Below are 19,323 nucleotides of genomic sequence, written 5' to 3'. Positions count from 1 at the left end.
AGAACCCTAGGTGGTCGAAATTTCCGGAGTCCTCCACTACGGCGTCTCTCATCGCCTTAGTCGCTTTGGGACGTTAAAACCCACAAAACAAACCCATTCCCAACTTCTTCTCTTCCCTGACGACGTTGTCAGGTGGCCACAGAAAGAAGTGTGACAGATACGGTGCCATTTCCTGCGTGAACCAATCATTTTCTTATTTATCTCAACGCGATTTCCCGTGGCGCACTTTTCTTTTATTGGCGACATGAATTATAATGTAACAGAGGGCTTTACATTTGCGTTGCAATTGACGACAAACTTACAAAAGAATTACAGCTGCAATAGCTAACGTTTGACTTTCGTAAACTAGTATCATGAAGGGAGACAGAGGCAAGAAGACTAACTTTTTCTAAGGGGCAGTTGAAGGAGCCTTCTTTCTGCAAGCTTTTCGAAGTCGTTTTCCTCATTTCTTTCTGCGGGCACGAAAAAGTTTGTCTGTGACGCTTGTGACCAAACCATTGAGAAAGCACAACTATAACAGCAACTCAAAAAGAGAAATGTACAAATCAATAAAGAAATCAGCGAAAATGTCCTCACACTAAACACGCAATAATTGCAACGAAATGTGCAAGTCACTGATTGATATTTCCCATGTTTTTTATTCCTTAAAGAAGCAAAGCTTTTAAACCAACTGTAAAATCTCTAACTGTTTAATTTCGAACCTTGATCTCGGCACATGATGGCCTGAGTCGCCTATGTACCATAAATCTCAACACAACATAACACAATACACTCGAAAGGATAACGCATCAGTTGCGAGGAACAGATAAGCAAGTCCTCGATCACTTTTGGTCAAGATACGTGGTAAACACAAACACACCACCATGCCTGATAAAATACACAAAAGAGAGGACAACCAAAGGCTAGACGCGCATGTAACAAACCACGGGGCACAGGCAGCGGCCGGATCATTTGTCAAGAATACAGCCTTAGCGAAGGATCAGTTTACCAACGCGGTAATTAGAAACCTAAATGACAAGCAAATACAAATACTGACGGATTTTATAAACATTGGGACCAAAGTACAGTTCCTGAGGAATAGGGACACGCGGAGATTATGATTCCCAAACCAGGTAAACCACCTAACCTGGATATTTTTATCAGGGTGAGGGTTCGGGCTAGTGGGTACGCGTTATGTTCCATAGCACAGCTAGAACACAAGGGACAGGCACAAGCGCTAAACTTCCACTAAGTTTTTTTTTTTGACATTTAACAAAATTACATGAAGATAAAACAGTACGAGTGAGATTAAACAAGATAAAAACAAGATAATTTGTATAAAAAAGGAAGGTTTGGTTTGGTTTGGTTTTAGGGTTTGACGGCCCAAAGCGACTCAGGCTATGAAGACGCCGTAGTGGAGGAGTCCGGAAATTTCGACCACCTGAGGTTCTTTAATGTGCGCTAATATTGCACAGCACACAGGCGCCTAGCTTTTCGCCTCCATCGAAAAGCGGCCGCCGAAAAGGAAGGAAAAAGAAAAACAATTTTTGGGCCACATAAGTGCGATGAGGCGAAAGCCATTATAGCACGGTGGATCATAGCCCTCCACTACGGCACCTCTATCTCCCTCGTCTTTCACTCCCTCCTTCCTCCCTTCCTTTACGGCGTAGTACATGTGTCCACGGAGATTGCCCCGCCGGGGTGGTGCAGGGGTAAGACGCCCGACCACTGTGCCGGAGTACCCGGGTTCGAACCTGACCTCGGTGGCTGCGTTTCGATGGAGGTGAAACGAAGAGGCGTCCGTGTGCTGTGCGATGTCAGCGCACGTTAAAGATCCCCAGGTGGTCGAAATTACTCCGTAGCCCTCCACTACGGCTCCTCTTTCTCTCTTTCCACTTTCACTCCCATCTTCCTCCCTGCCCTTACGGCGCGGTTGAGGCGTCCACAGAAAACAAGTGAGACAGTTACCGCGCCTGTTTAATCTCACACGTACTGTTTTATCTTTATGTATACATTTTATGAGCGTCAAATAAAATCTTAGTGGAGGTTTAGCACTTGTATCTGTCCCTGCGATATGGAACATAATTGAATTATCTTCGATCGATTTTGAAAAAGTTATCAAGACAATACTAAATAACTATCCGGGAGACAGTGACTTTTTTCTGGACACGATGTCTGGCTTCAGGCCCAGGCTCTCTACAGGGCGTCTTACTGCAGCACAATGGGACTATCATAAACAGTATAACGGCAAGAAATGAAAGCATCATACTGGCCATAAATTTGAAGGGCGTATTTGACAATATTAGCCACGAAGTGATACTGAGGGAACTCTCAGCGAAAATTGCGAAAGAAAGACCTTCGAGTATGTCAAGGCGTTACTAACGGAGAAAACAGCCACCATTGGGGTTAATAACACACGGTCAGAAACGAGAAAAAACCCCAACAAGGGCACACCATAAGGATAAGTTATATCTCCAATACTGTTTAACATTGTCATGATAGGTGGAGCCACAGGTACAGCTTTTCACAACACCACAAATATACGGGGAAATATTACAAGCGTGTAAAGAGAGGCGTAGAAAGTACATACTTCCACATGACACAGCAAGACGAGAGCAAGCCACTACACTGAGGTGCCTACTAACAAACACATATCAAAACAAAGCGCTGTACCACAAGATATGACTTACACAATACAAAAGCGAATGTGTCTGGTGCGGAGACACTGCTACACTATACCATACAACATGGAGATGTAGGGCTAGCCCATAATGCCTGAATTTTTAGCAGTGGGAAAAGCTTCTGGCCGAATCGGACGCGCAGCAATATGGTGTAGCGGGTCAGAGCCGCCGCTGAGCCAACGGACTCCTGGACAAAGGACTGCCCACCACTGCTTTTTCCTAACTCACTACCCCTAACCTCCAATTTTCCCTGATAAAGTTTATTAATGAATCAATGCCGTCACAAGTAAATATGAACTGTCGCATGGACCGAACTTGCCTTTAATTTATCTATGGATCAGGCTTCAGAGCAGTCACTTGGCGCTCTCTGTCAAGTTCATTTTCTATTTTATGTGGGTAGGCTGCCGCCCGAATTTTGCGGAAGACGGAGCACCGTGCTCTCGTCCCTCACGTGATTGGTTGATTAACTCGCAGATCTGAACACGTCTTCACATTCCGCCGTAAAGCCGTCACCATTAGTCTCTTCATGTTCGTGATGTGATAGTGAAATTTTTTGTGCCTCTTGGCAAGCTATTTATTACTGCATATTGTGTTCTTTCTCACACAGGTCCAGGTCATGCAGTAGATCCTTCAAGTAAGTGCCCCCATGCCACTCATGCGTTGATTTTCACACTAAATAAATATATAGTACAGTATCTACATTTATACAGAGTATGAGTTACTAAAGCATCATCTGAAGTGCTGTCCAGCGCAATATGGTGTAGCCCCGGTAGACTAAATATTGTCACCGCAATAGATTACGGCAAACACATAGACAAGTGACGTTAGGAATTTATGGCGAACAGTTATTCTATTCTCGAACTGACGCTACTTTCATCTTTAGTGCTAAATTAGGGATATTCTGCCTATCGCTATTAAAGCAATGCGCGCTTCACATTCGCTAATGAATAAATATGGCTGAATTCCAGCGCTGTCGGCAGGATGGCACCGTGCGTCCAAAGCAGATCTTCGAATTCCTGCAAGAAAATGGGCTACACAAAAATATATTAAACGTGATATTCGGGCCCACGCAGCATCAATGGCACAGTGGTAATGACAGCAGCAATTAGTTGAAAAGCAGCATCTACTTTGTTTCGAGCTTGGAGCCAAATATGTATTTGTGCGTAGACGTATAGTGTGTACACATTGTCCATGGGAGCAAATGTGTGAGGAACTTGTGCCGCCGCAATGCGGGAACGTCAAGGACGCCATTCGTCAGCCTTATCGAGTTCTGACCTGACTGCTAAAATGCACGACTGGTAATAAAAATTTGACCTTGTTATTGTAAACTGTTGTTGTCTTACATTACACGTTCACCTGTATGTGAGCATTCCTAAGGGATCAGATCTTACGTGTATTCATCGCCTGCCTGAACTGTTTCTTTGAGTGTTGATAATAATTATACAAAAATAAACAAATCAAATTGCTGTCTACGACAGTTTCTGAGCATGCTTAGGGCACATATCAACATTGCGTTAGCGTGGTAGATGACGCGCTGTCCAGTAGCGTAGAACTCGATGACTACCTAGCGCCACAACACTAAGGATTAGTGGGCTTGTCAAGAATATGGCGTCGGTGTCATCACCATCGCTATCAGCGTTTTTACAAGGGCACAATATCTTCCAGTAGGGTATCTGTGCTTCAGATAGTGTCCGAGGCTGATGGTTATCTTGGTTGTGGGTACTAAACGAAAGCATCGACCTAGTGATCGCTACTTGGGAAACTCTGCGGCGACATGCGTTGCATCCTTAGTTTGAAACCAGGTGGTATACTTTTATATTGGTGGCACTTCCTCCCGGTAATATCCTAACTGATCTGCATTTGAAAGGGCTAATCCAATTCCTTTAAATTTCTGTATGATCATACGGAGTCCGCATATTTACTCTTACGGAACCCATATCGCCAATCTGCACTCCATACGTTGCATATGCTGTCCATACAATGTATATGAAAAACATATGGAATTGTGGGACTCATCTTACGGAACATTTACATTTTAGTAGTACTATAGTTTAGCGTTTGTTACATAAGGCGGGACTTCGAACACTGGCAGCCGTCAGGAAGGTAGCAGTCGTTTACTGGTTTGACACATTGTGGTTTGCCGGGCAGCCACTTTCTTCGTCTTCGTCTACCTTTAGCCGTTCGATGCATCTTTCTCTATAGCGCTAGAAAGTAGATTCTATTATTACACCTGGACACTCAGCTCCTGACTTTGTGCCGTAGCGATTTCCTAAAGCAAGTGACTATCGGACTAGTAATATCGCATTTACCGCTACTTAACGAAAGACAATTACTACTCGGACCACCTCTGCATAAGTACATGGTTTTATAAAAAAGTACGACGAAAGTTAATCGACTTAAAGGGATGACAAGGATGACTATGCTTGCTTGGATACTATAAGGAAGCAGCAGCCACCGACGCCAACTTGATAACAGGGAATTCTTTAAGCGAAATCCTTTCGTACCTCGTTCGCGCTGTGCACAGGAAATGTGATAAAAAAAATCGCACTATCACTTAAAAATTTAGGAACTGTACCTTCGATAGCGCTGACGCTACGCCATGCCTGGCTCTTGAGAATCGGTCACCATGGCAGTGTAAGGTGTGCGCAGCCCCGGAAAGCTTCCGCAAATGCGTGCTCCGCCGCCGTAGCCACGTTAAGGAGAGGAGGAAAGGAGACATCTAAGGTTAGCCCGCTGCGCGGAGATGTGAAAAAAAAAAAAAGGCAATAGCAACCTCGCGCATGCGCGTGCCGGTGCACCGGTTGCGCTTAATCGCGGGACATCGGGGATGGGCACGCAGTATTCGATCAAAGTCATTTGATGCGCGTAATTATAAGGTGGCGCATTCTCTTCATTTCATCTATAGTCATTGATTCTAATTCTGGTGCCAGGTCGACTAAATGGGCGGTTCCGCGGAGACACCGAGCCGTTTCTGAGGGTCCTATATACGTTACATATGAACGAAATCTCTAAATAAACGTTAAAACTAGCATTGTGTCTTACATCAACAGAGATATCACTCGACATTTGGGTAAAACGCGTTGAACTATTAAGTGTATTCAAGGAAAACACCTGTCAAATAAACACTACAGTAGAAATAGCCCTTAGTTCGCGTGCACGTTAGCGAACCACGGGGGATCTAAATTCCCAGAGCCCTCTAAGACAGCATTGTTCATAAGCAGATGATCTATGGAGGCCTATAGGAATCAAACGAAACAAAACCAAAACACACTCTCCGTTATGCCAGAATAAACATGAGCACACACGTGTTATTACCGTATGAACTATATGCCTCAGGTGGGAAACTGAGAGTGCTAATGTTGTGCAATATTTCTCTATATAGCATGAATAACACAAAAGGAAACTAAACGTGATATTTCTTCCATTTAAAACATATTTTGATATTTATAAACATGCATATCGCTGTGAACAGCTATTTTCACGATAAAACGGAGGTCGAAGCAATATATTTGCGCGTGTGTCCTTCTAAAAATGTCGATTTTCGCTTTGTGCCTAAATAACTCAGTTGTTCTCATTGACTGTTAAAAGGACGCCGAGAGTGGCGCTTGCAGTTTTTGAGCTAACTTTCACTTTGCACGCTTGCAGAATGGACCTACTTTGGAGTGCACATAGGAGATATTTCGGGAGAACATGGACTGCAAGGAAAGGTTCACGGTGCCAGTGATAAGCTCATCGCTATCGACGGTTTCTCCTTCGACGGGGAAGGACCCGGTACGTCATTAACTATAAATTTATTTTACCAGAAAAATACAGATGAGCAAGATTTCTGAAAAGGTCTCAGGGTTTGCTTATCATATAGTGGGGTCATTTACAACACGCCTCGAAACAGCATAAACAAGCATAAAAGAGCGAAGGGGGCACTCGTTATCAATCACGAGAGCAAGTGCCCGACTATACTATTTGGAAGTAAAGCCTCAGGCCTAGGGACCAATAAATACGTGTGCAAATGGAGATCTACATGTCTTGATTTCACTGTGCGTTTGAAACAATGGCCGATTTTATTTTCCGCTGCGCTCTGATAGTGTCTGCGAATGTACTTGAAACGCGTTACGTAATATCAAGGCGCCCAGTGCATGGGCGAGAAGTGAAAATGGGAGGCGTGGTTTTAAAAAAAGATCTGCGTCGACAAAATGGCGCTGTCTAAGAGGCTAGCATAAAATACAACACCAAGTGTCAGCTCAGTGCTTCAGGCATAATCGCTTAAAAACACAGCAAAAACAAAATTAACTACCGTAATAGTTGAGCACACATTATAGGAATGTTGTTTGTAAGCATCATCGTGCCAGATTTAATCAAGCGATCCAAACAATTGCTGGTACTACACACTGTTCTTGTCGACTCTAAATCGGCTGTTTATCAAGATGCGTTCGCGTAGTGGATTTGACCGCTGTTAATAGTGTGAAAGGAGCCATGGTAGGCGTATCGCTGAGCGTAGATTCGTTTCAACGTAAGATTTGCGGGCTGTTTAGAAGCGTTGGCTGCGCCGCCCATGCCAACTGGTCCTTTGACATCGCAGAACCCGTAGATCTGCAAGTATCCGGCAATGACACATCTACACTAGCCACTGCCAGAACCGAGCCTGTGATATCTAGCCCACAAATCCAGCGCCAAAAATGTCGGACTCTCTGCGGAACAGTGTCTTTAGCTCTGTCGGGTTATAAATTGGTGGTATCCAGTGAACTTGAGCTCGGAAAATGAAGCATAACAAGAACAAATAAAATAAAATTATGAGCACACTTAAGCTCCAACGTTAATAGAGAGATTGTTTACCGTGATCCGTGATCCGCCACCGTGACCCTCTACTGCGCGTGGGCAGGGCGCACAAGCTGATTGGTCCTGACGCGGCAGGTCTATGCGCCGCCATCCGGTATGTGGCGCCATCTATCGGCGTCAAGGAGATCTGGGAATGAGCGGTGGCGGATCATGGTAGAGGATCGCTGATCACGGTAAACTAAAACTCTCTAATGGTATGACGTGTTAGCGCAGTCGACCACCCGCATATTAAGCCATTCTTTAACCTAGCCGCGTGAATTTGCCTGCGTATAGTGTACGTGCCTGATTCGCAATTCATGAGCACTGGAAGGTTGATTATTATTGCACCTTCCCTTCTAATGTGAGCGACCCGAGGTAACAGCTCCTCCAAACCTTCTCACATTATGTGGTTTCGCTAAGTTGCACAAACCACTACAGAATCGGTACCAGTCCATGTCAGCTGGCGACGCAATGAAGTTTTGCTCACAACGCTCACACTGACCCCGATGTCGAATTTTTAAGTAACGGGACCTTCAATGCTATCGCTTTGAAATTTGCGTTTTGTTAAGTTACGCGCTAAAGTCCAATTGCTGTGTGCGTCGTTGTCTATCTTTTGGTAACGCTTAAGACTTACACTGCTATCTAAAGGCCGTCTCTTGCCTACGGTGCCACAAGACCGTCGAGTGGATGGACATTGAATATTCATGTTGAGGGGGGGGGGGGCATTGAAGTTTCTTGCAATAGCTTTGGCAGCAAAGTATTAGGGCTAGAAAGCAGAAAACTACAGGGCGGGAACAAAGTGACAAAGGTGCAGCACATGCAGTCCATGGAGGATTTTTAGCGAGAGAAAAAAGCAGATTAAACGGCTACACCACGCTAGGAACGCAAAAACATTTTCTATTGGCTTATAACTATACAGCAATATAGGAGCACTAGAGGGTAGCAAAGAACCATTGCACACAAACTTCAAACTGAAACCTACACAGCTCAATAAAACGCCACTTCAGCGATTGAAACGAAGCGTGGATTAAAGCTTCCTTATTCTATAATCAAGACATATCTATCGCAGAGCAATGCCGACAGTTTTCCAGACTTTACAGAGTTTTCATTTTCCATCTATTGCCTGACGAAATTTGTTTCCATGTGTATAAGCGTGTGCTATATCCTTTTAGAACCTGCACGGACGTTTAAGCCTCAAGCCTCGTCATGAGTGTGAGCCATCCCAGTTGAAAAAAACTACAGAACCGTGTCAAAAATACGATAAAATATCCTGTAGTTCTGTCGTAACCATCAGATTTTTCTGAAGTTCTGTAGTACTTTTCTGTAGTTCTGTAGTTTTTCTGTAGTATATTTCTGTTGTCTGTAGTTCTGTCGCGCTTTTCTGTTGTAACTCAAGAAAATTTTGATGTTACTAAAGAATTCTGTTGTCACAACAGGTTTCCCGTCAAAAACCGCACAGACATTCTGTCGTAACGTCAGAAACTTTTCTGTAGTTTTTTCCGACTGGGATAGACCGGTGTTTACGGTAAATTTATTTGGCTCGCATAATGGCAGTCCCAGATAGACAAGTTGAGAACAGGACCCTTGACAACGGTAGAAAATGTACAAGAACCACTAAGGAAGATTAACTACGTTGTCCAACGTGTGGACGAGGCGGGCAGAGGCCTTCATGCCAAGGCTGCCCGTTTGGCATAGGAGTTTCAATGCACTGAAAAAAAAAAAACGTTTTCTGTCCGTCTGTCTGTATGTCCATCCATCCGCCCAGCTCTCCTGACGCGCATTTTTCTGGCGTTCGGCTGTTCGGATGGCGCTATTAAATACACAAGACATACCCCGCCGGGGTGGCGCAGTGGCTACGGCGCTCGACTACTGTTCCCAAGGACGTGGGATCGAATCCCGGCCTCAGCGGCAGCTTTTCGATGGAGGCGAAAATCAAGGCGCCCGTGTGCTGTGCGGTGTCAGTGCACGTTAAAGAACCCCAGGTGGTCGAAATTTCCTGAGTTCTCCACTACGGCGTCTCTCATAGCCTGAGTTGCTTTGGGACGTTAAACCCCACAAACCAAACCAAATACACAAGATAAAATACAGAAAGAAGCTCACACCGATGATGGGCGCACTACCGCATGGGTGGTTTATTTTTGGTACGAAGAAAAGGTTCCGCGGCAAAATCGAAAGAGGGAAAGAGGGAAAAGCCAGGTTATGCGGAGTCGCTAGTTGTTTTCACGTTTTGTTGTGAAAGCAACACTCCGACAGCTAAAGCGAGACCTCGGGCGGCCGCAGCTACGCCGGGAAGAGGAGCTATGGTCTCCACATAAAAAAGGTTGTCTCCACCGGGAGTCGAAGCTCCATCCTTCGGGTCCCCAGCCAAGCGCTTTAACCAACTGGGCCATGCCCCGGATCGTGAATAGCACATCGTAATTCTTCTCCAGCGTGAGGATTACAGTAGTAGTTATGATAGGCTAGTTAGCGGCGCATTTCGGACGAGCGTGTACTCGGCATTGGATACGATTGGATTTAACTACATTCGATTGGATTGGATTGTACTAGATTGTATTGATTTAGATTGACTGGTTTGAGTTGAAATGTTTGGATTGAATTGGACACGATTGGATTGAATTGGACAAGATTGGGTTGAATTGGACAGGATTGTGTTGAATTCTACTTGACTGCAGTGAACTGCAGTTGATTAGACAGGATAGGATTACACTGGATTGGTTTGGACTGGATTATATTAGACTGGATTTAATTGGATTATACTGCATTATATGGGATTAGATTGGATTCGAGAGGAGTAGTCAACCCAGCGCAAGGCACACATGCTTCCGCTACGTATAGCCTGGCCTAGATTAGCTAAGCCCCCGACAATTCCCAAGCCTAACCATAGCTCCCTAGCTTTCGCTAGGCCTCCGGCTTAACCAGAGCTAAACCACAACTAATTTTCCTTTTTCAGCTGCCTTCTTCATGGCTGGAACAACGGACCATCCCGACGAGAATGGCGACGTGGGCCACGACATAACAAAAGGGTGAGTAATGTGGCTGAAAAAAGGAATGGCTCAGCGGCCACTCGACAGCTGACCCCAAAGCATTCTAGCCCACTTCTCGCCTATGCACTTCTTCCACGACTTCAAGTACAGTGCGTACTGTACCTTGATCGTACAGAGTAGTTTGCAGTTGGTCAAAGCTGTAACGTTTGTCCGTGCGCCTTACTTCCGCGGCACTAAGCGTATTTAAGTATTCCGACAGGATGTGTGTGTTGCATATGTGCATAGTGAAGTCGAAGTACTAGCAGCACAGGATGGGCTTGATAATGCGTGCCGGGTCTTTGCGGAAATATTCGCAGCTTTCTAAATGCTTAGCAGACTGGGTACCTTGGAATAAATCACACTTAACTTCCTTTAGTAACAGTGGCGGTGATATATCGGGCTTAACTTTGCATGCCCAGAATAGGCTTTGAGCAACACCACCTAGACTAAGAGAAGGCGAGCGCAAGTCTCCTTTCCACTAGTCCTACGTCACGGCAGTGAGATCTGGGGTTAGATCGGCGGCGCCGAGCGCAAGCGTACGCAAGCAACGCGATCTGGAACGACTCGGCCTGAGTGTACGTGTTTTCAACCTGTTTGCTGTGTTCCCAATCTGTGCTGCATAGGCGCTTACGAGCAAGGTATCTACAATGTCTGAGTGTTGTGCGCTAAACTGTCGCTCTAACTATGCCAATGGATCCAAAGCGCAAGTCTACGATTTCCGTCGGACTCAGCTCAAAATGCAGCGTGGACAAAGGCTGTGCCGTGGAAAAACTTATTACCGATGAATTGCACTGTGGTAAGAAAGCCTTCTTGTTTGCTTCCTAATATTCGTGCTGCTATTCACCACTATTTGGTTTAGCACAGTGTCAGTGTATTAAAGCGTAGGCGTGCCCATATCGAGCACACAATTCGGACAGCACAGCTACTAATAATCGAGTAGCATTTGCCCTGTTTTGAGTGCGGAACAAAATTGTTTTGACCCCTTAATTATTTTCTTATGGAAACAATTTTATTTCGCTAGTGGCCATGTGATCGTAGTTGCCGTAGTAAATGACTGGTTTAATTAGCCGAATTAGCTGCTCGCTGCGTTTATGTACTCATGGCAATCGCTGCTCCCAGCTTAAGCAGCTTTTTTATATTTACGTTGCAGTTTTGTGACCAGCACTTCCGTGAAAGCGACCTCGTATTCAATCCAAGCTACACCAAGTGTCGTCAAGGTCACCGTTTTATGTAATATCTCTGCTGACCATTCTTAGTACTATTTATCCATCTAACAATAAATGTGCTCTCAGATAATTTTTGTGCCTGCCTTAATGTTTATTCAAGTAACTGTGAATGAAGGTGGAACTTTCCTCGCAACTTCATTTCTGCCATTGAAATAAATGCCAGGTGGATAGTGTCAAACTTCTCATGTACTTCAAAAGACTGGCAAAATTACATAAAACGGGTAACGCAAGTATAAGTATAACCCTCTTCATCGCTAGCACTAAAATTTCAAGAGGTAGCTCCAGAGCAGCGTTGAATAAAAAAAGCCACAACCGCATAGGGTGAAGCCGACTTTCAGTATGATCTCACTACGATGACGTCACATAAGCTTTCACAAGCCTTGTAGTCGAGGTGGTGTTGCTATGTGTGACGTGTTCTTTGGGGAGCCCGGAATAATTTTGACTGCATGTTGGTATCTACCCTGCACTGACATCTCTCGGTAAGTGGCTGTTTTGCATTTCGCTGCCTTCGAAATGCTGACGTCCCGGCCCTGGTTAGAGCCTGGTTAGAGTCTGGTTAGGGTTCAGTTGGTATGTAAGCCGCAATGTTGGGTTGAAAAGCATCTTACTTGTTAACGAAGCGAGCACCCATTCAGTTGTGTTATGTCTTAAAGCTCAATGTTGATGAGCCCTTGACATTAATGAAAACTCAAAAACGTATAGAGGGACATCCCATTATATCGCACAGTGGCAATTAATTGCGTTAGAAGCTGTTGATACCTTAACATTGAGGGGGTAACGAAGGGCAGCGATTGTCCGTGTAGTGTGTGTTTTTCCTTCTTTGTGGTCGTCTTTTTTCGCGCTGCAGTTATGTGGAAGTTAACAATGAGTTTTGTGCCATGCTCGCACTTTGATTCACGGACTCATGCGCGTTATTGGGAGCACAACACAATCTATTCGGCTCATATACTGGTCGTTAGATGGTTCCCCGAAAAAGTGTCTGAGGCAGAGACTGATGCAGATGCAGACACAAAGGCAGAAAAGATAGACCGAAACGCTTAGTCGGCACATTAATTCTGCTCACGTGAAATTCTACGAATCAATGGGGTTTATCTGGACTACTGGTGTCCCTTTCTTGCAGAATGTGTGATTCAACTGGTTTCATGCTAGCTTTTCCAACCGGTCACCAAATATTGGAAGTTTGGGATTCTGGCATATCTCCTAATTATGAGGCACCTGTGAGATTTGAAGATAATTTCATGCACATAAATCATAAAATAAACCAGTTGTATTTTTGTGAACAATTCTTAGGCAACAATGCAATAACGCAAGGTACTTGCTCTGAACAGCAAATATAAATGGATCTGTAGACATATTGATTATTGCTAAGCTATTAGCTTGTAAGAAAATTACGTCCAGGAACTCTTTCCCGGAAAGTATCCGAAGATTCTGGATGTGTGTTCAACATCTTGTTTCGCCGATCCAGCGACAATGCAAGTAGAAAAAAAAATGCACGGCGAAATTCCCTCGTGAGTGAGTACTACGGCTGTTGACTTTGCCCCGTGAGGTGGTATGCTCGGTTCGTTTATATTCAATGCCTCGGATGCGTCGCACAAGTTTTCCAATGGAACTTCTGCTTTGTTATTGCGTTTTGACCTCGTACTTGCTGTTACCGGATCCCGCATCTTGTCACCTTATTTCTAGTTGCGAAGACTATGACAACTATGGTGAATGCAAGCACATCCACTATCACACGCTCTGCTTGATGCTTACTGTGGCCCGCCGAATTTTTCTCGGGATGATTGCGATTTTTCAAACTACGAAACTACATTGCTAGTGTTCCTGCAGTGTCCAACGGACAAAACAGTTGACTCGTTGCAAGCGTGTATTCAAGTATGCATTCTGAGAAGCAGTGTTATACTAACCACAAGGTCCTTGTAAAAGGACACGAGTCAGAAATATTACCATAACCATGCAAACGTATCGTATTCGACACCCTGAAACCATTAAAGAAATTCGTGAAATCCTTAGTAAGACACCAATCAGCAGGCAATTAAGGAAAACGTAAACCAACTTTAAGAATTTTCAGAGTTATAAGGAGTTATAAGCGCGTTAACTACTCTACTGAAAAGCCAAACGTTCTACGGGGCACAAACTTCATAAAATCTCATCTAATCACATAGACGCTCATACGGTTCACATCATTATCATAAAATATCGTACGTACATACATACATACATACATACATACATACATACATACATGCATGCATGCATGCATGCATACATACATACATACATACATACATACATACATACATACATACATACATACATACATACATACATACATACATACATACATACATACATACATACATACATACATACATACATACATACATACATACATACATACATACATACATACATACATACATACATACATACATACATACATACATACATACATACATACATACATACATACATACATACATACATACATACATACATACATACATACATACATACATACATACATACATACATACATACATACATACATACATACATACATACATACATACATACATACATACATACGTACGTACGTACGTACATACGTACATACGTACATACGTACATACATACATACATACATACATACATACATACATACATACATACATACATACATACATACATGCATGCATGCATGCATGCATGCATGCATGCATGCATACATGCATACATGCATACATGCATACATGCATACATGCATACATGCATACATGCATACAATGTAAGGTTATTGCGTCATAAAATTTTTTCAGTAGGGTAAGCTCTCAAGAAACCTTAAATACCTGCATTTTTTTTGTTTGCAGTGGGAGCCGCCGAACAGGTGCTGCGAGGAGTAGCGGCGGAGCAGCACCAGGAGCAGGAGGGTAAGCACTCAGAATTTTCTCCTCTTAAGTCCCAAGTGTCAGCAAAACGGAAACACGTCATCGCATACCAAGATGCCGCTGTCGGTGCTTCAGTGAGCACCATGCGTAGTTTTACACGCATGTTTTCAGCTGCCCGTCGAACGTGACAAGAGCTGAACTTCAACTCGCAGTAATACGTTTACAGGAGGTTGCTTTCTGTGATAAAAAAAAAATGCTAGAGGGATATTTTCAATTTAAATGGTGTTACGGTGACACAGCTCTGTTCCTTTGCTATTTATACATTAGATATCATTGGTGACATGCGGCACTGTCATATTCGCTGTTTCAGAAAATGTAGCAAGACGTCTGTTTTTGATAATTATTTAAAATCCATATGACGTTACATGTTTCATACATCAAAGGTAACGTCCTCCTTTTAAATTGCCTGCTAGGGAACGGCAGGCAATGCGGACCTTCGACACCGCCGAGTGCGATTTCTGCTATTGCGGCAGTTCTCCGATTGCATATGGGGACTATTGCCAATTTCTTGTGTAGGAGGACCAAGCTTGACCATCTGAATATGAGTGACACGTAAACGTACCCCTATTTCGTATTCGAGAGCGTCCAGAATAGTCATCACACAATTATACGTAATGTTAAACTGGTATCCGCCAATTGCAATGCTTCTAAAATTGCTTATATCAGAACATTGCCACTTCTGCTTCGGCTGCTTCTAGGAGTTTTTATTTTTTGAAAACTCGCCGACCTTTCTCTGACGTTTATTTTGGTGATAAACAGGGAACCAGTTATCTTGCTGGCTCAAGCGTTTTACGTAGGGGCAATAATGGAACAGGTGGTCGGGATAACACAAATTCTTTCAGTGGAGAATGCTTTCAGTTCGAGAAAAAGTAAGTTTACAGCATGGTGTTGGATTGTAGGTTAGGAAAAGGAAATAAGTGCTATTTTTAAATGCTGGCTGTGTAAAATAAACTAGGAAAGCTCGAGGCTACCAGTCTAGTCGCCTTCAGATAGGACGAACGTTTCCTGATTGCGAGAATTCGGTATAAGTTTCTGCTTACTAAACATGGAGCGTTCCTTTCCACGAGAACGGAATCTGTAAGCAACAATTTAATTCTGCAAAAATCAAGTCTTCCGACTGAAAACAAAGGGAATCGAGGCCCAGAGGCCGTCGGAATATGAAACATGGCAACAATGCCACGATCGATAAATCTGCAATGAACCAATGGTGAAGCTGCGGATGCAAACGTTCTTAGTGCCCTCAGACGCGTGTTTTGTTATGTAGCGGTTCTATAAGGTCATGAACATTTACAAACAGAAAGGAGAGTGGCAGCTTTGGTTCCTTTCCGACAGGGGTATAAAGGTGATCTGTATTGCCTGAAAATACGCTACTGCACCCTTCAATGTTTCCATTTTCTGACCGGGCTGCTAAATATTACGTGTTGTAAGCTTACTCGTGTAAGAATAATATTGCACTCAGCAAGCTGGAGAGTACTCCTGACTCGTGCCGTATGAGGATTAGGTAATCATTTATTTCGCCGGGCGTCGGCGAAAGCCCCTGAGATCTTCGACGATCCAACTGGTCGTCTCCTTAATTAAGCCTCTGAGTGAGGATAAGATAACCTTAAATGCCTCGCAAGGTAGAGCTAAGACTTAATCTCTTTGGTGGCGATTTAGCTCCATCGACCTGCAGAGCTTTTACATTAACGGAGCGGACTCGAAGTGGTCGAGTTTGAATACGAGTAAACTGTTGTAAAAACCGCGCCGAGCATCTTAGCCCCTTCGGCCGCTGCCTTTGTTCGTTATAACCAGGTTTTAGTTAAACATCTGCCATTTTTTTCTATCACGGCCATTCTAAACCAACTTATGATAACTAACCTCAAACGTTGGGAACCACATGACCGGTCAAAAAGTTGATGTTCATGTACAGTCGTGAGCAAAAGTGGTATACAACACTCAGCCGGTGGCGGAGCTCGAGAAAACTGCCTCCCAACTTTATCTAGCAATAGCTATCTAAGATGAAGACAATAGCGGCGATGCCCCATTTTATCCACATGCATGTGTCGATGTCGCTCTTCCTTACGCTGTTTCTAGATGGCATTTCGATGCAGTTTGCCCTAGTTCTGTCACTGGCTGAGTGTTGTATACCACTTTTGCTCACGACTGTTACATACCTAAGGCCTTTCGCAACGTTGCTCGCGATCTTCTTTTGATCCTTTCCTCTACCGGCTGTGCTGTCAAACGGGGCAGTTCGGTCTCGGCGATTCTGTCTTCGATCATTTTTCATTCCCTCGTGGTACCCCACAGGACGCTACTCTCTCTTCCACCCTTTCCAGTCTCGAAATGGCTCCCCTATGTCATATTACCACCAGGTGTCATTAGGTAGCTTCTGAAGACGATGACGTTTTAGGAGGACACGCGCACAATAGGAAATGCAACGATGCTGAACGTTGATTCGCCTCTTTACCATGATATATTATTGGCAGAAGTGTTGAGTAGCCTAGATGGCATATCTCCTACAGTCCTCCCCGTGCTAAGCATCTTCCGCCTGTGCCTGTCGCCACTCCACTTCACAAAGTGAGTCGCGGAAACCTTGGCCTGCCTGCTGAGTACCAGCCATTGAAGTTTACCTCTGCGCCTGATCCTAGACAAGCCACGCAATGCGAAACTCTCCACAGCCGTGGACGTGGAAGAATGGCTTGTTTGTCTAAACGCGTCGCTGCATACAATCAGTAAAATGACATCGGAAAGCTGTGGAACGTGGTCTTCAGCCTCAGGAGGCACTTGTACTTGGCACGAAAACCGTGAACATGCCCGTACATCATGGCTTGAGTTCTGCCTTAAAATACCCGAAGCATACCCTAGAAGGGATTATCGGGAAAGAGCTAAGCTGGCTATTCAGTCCCGCGTCCAGCTGCCAAGCGAGAGTGACGATGTACGCAGAGGACATGACGCGACTGATCCGGTGAGCTAACTCGGCCGCGTATTAGCAAACCATATCCCGTAGGAGCACTCGAGCAGACGACGCTCTGGCGCGTGGATGGATGGATGGATGGAATATAGGAGCGTCCCCTTTGAAACGGGGTGGTAGCAGTAGCTATCATTGTAGCGCCATTTGTCAAGTGATAGAGTTCCTCGGCCCCGTCAAACTGTTATAACAGCTTTTAGCAATGGGACCCTGCCAGTATGTTTTCTGGGCAATTAAATAATTACCATTATCATCATAAAAAAGCTGAGTGTATCATTCAAACCTTTCTATTTTCATACATAGCATCAAGAAATATGACAATGCCAAAGTCGTTGTCGCCCTCCCAAAACCGATCAAGAGCTACAAATACTTCTCTGTTTTCTCCAAGGATGAAAAGGTAAGCCACGGACTCATGTACTTGTGTTTTATACAAGGACTAAAACGTAAGCATGAATTGCACATGGCTTCTGTGCAGGGCCGGATTATCCAGGGTTCAAAGGGTTCAAATGAACCGGGCCCACCGTTCTTAGGGCCCCCCGAGAGCTTATCCTATTTTAAAGGAAAGTGCATGTACGCGAGCGAGAATGGGCATGAGGAGGCGACAAAGAGGTACTGCAGTCACGTTGTCCTATATTCCACTTAAACGCGGAGCTTAAGTGTCCCCCCTGTTTTCAGTGCCCACCATATTTTTTCCGACCGCCGTCTAGGGAGGCGGCGGCTTCTCGGTAGAGTGAGCTGCATACACTATTTCGTGAAACGTAAATTCATTCTGTAAATTGAAAGCAGAAAAGGTGTGCGATCCATGTAAAAGTGCTTCCTCCAGATTTAAAAGTGGAAGTTATGTGCAAAATGTAAATATACTGGCTTTGTGAATGTAGACAATCTGAAGAGATGCAAATATATATTACTGATTATTATAGCGCGTTAAAAATTTAATTTTGTGCCAGTGTCATTAGCGATCTCATTTTCTACATGCGCCATCATTCCGAAAAGGTTAACCTCCCTGCATTACAACAGCATTACGAAAGCAATATGTGTTGTACTGTACGTCACTATAGGGAACTTTGTATCGCAGTTTCTGTAAAAACACAGCCTTAGGAGAGCTTCAATTCGTCTTGCTGGATGAATTCACAAAACAATTATACGATTCGTATCGTACTTACGGTAAGTGTTTGCGACCAGTTTATGAACAAGACCCATCTCTACTTAATCTGTGCAAACACATAGCCAATCGTCCTACGTTATCGAATTAGCCAAGAAAATAAGCACTCGAGAAATTTATTTTTCGTGAGTGCGTATCTTGACTTTTGAAGGAGTGTGTGCCTGTCCACATGGTGGTCTGTCCGTGTGCTCTGCGGTAAAGTATATGCTCAGGCAATGTTCGTGAATAGTCCGCATGCAGATTTTTCGAGTAAATATGGGGTGTTTGCTGTAGGCAGAGATGGGCGATTTGCGGATGACATTGCCTTGCTAAGCAACTCGGTGGATGAACTGCAAGTAATGATTGATGACCTAGATAGGAAAAGTAGAAAGGTAGGCTTGAAAATCAATATGCAGAAGACTAAGGTAATGTTCAACAGCCTCGGGAAGGAACAGCAGTTTACATTAGGTAGCGAAGTACTGGAAGTAGTAGGCGAATAAGGACAGGTAGTAACCGCAGATCCGGACCATGAAAAGGAAATACCAAGAAGGATAAGATTGGGATGGAGC

General features: G+C 44.1%; 1 protein-coding gene across 1 annotated transcript in view; it reads left to right on the top strand.

The window, feature by feature from the left end:
• The first annotated feature begins 2,474 nt into the window (after positions 1-2,474).
• LOC146176580 (uncharacterized) overlaps positions 2,475-19,323 on the top strand; it is a 60,628-nt gene continuing 43,779 nt past the window's right edge. Inside the window, exons 1-7 of the mRNA XM_084581333.1 lie at positions 2,475-2,493; positions 3,268-3,294; positions 6,306-6,431; positions 10,423-10,495; positions 14,589-14,648; positions 17,917-18,010; positions 18,089-18,222. Coding sequence (XP_084437459.1) covers positions 2,475-2,493; positions 3,268-3,294; positions 6,306-6,431; positions 10,423-10,495; positions 14,589-14,648; positions 17,917-18,010; positions 18,089-18,222 — 533 coding nt within the window. The remainder of the gene's footprint in view (positions 2,494-3,267; positions 3,295-6,305; positions 6,432-10,422; positions 10,496-14,588; positions 14,649-17,916; positions 18,011-18,088; positions 18,223-19,323) is intronic.

The sequence above is a fragment of the Amblyomma maculatum genome, chromosome 10 (assembly GCF_055883805.1).
Source record: "Amblyomma maculatum isolate TAMU_Amacu chromosome 10, ASM5588380v1, whole genome shotgun sequence".
Taxonomy (NCBI): Eukaryota; Metazoa; Arthropoda; class Arachnida; order Ixodida; family Ixodidae; genus Amblyomma; species Amblyomma maculatum.
The sequence above is the reverse complement of the archived record's forward strand: the minus strand, read 5'-3'. Positions and strand labels throughout refer to the sequence as shown.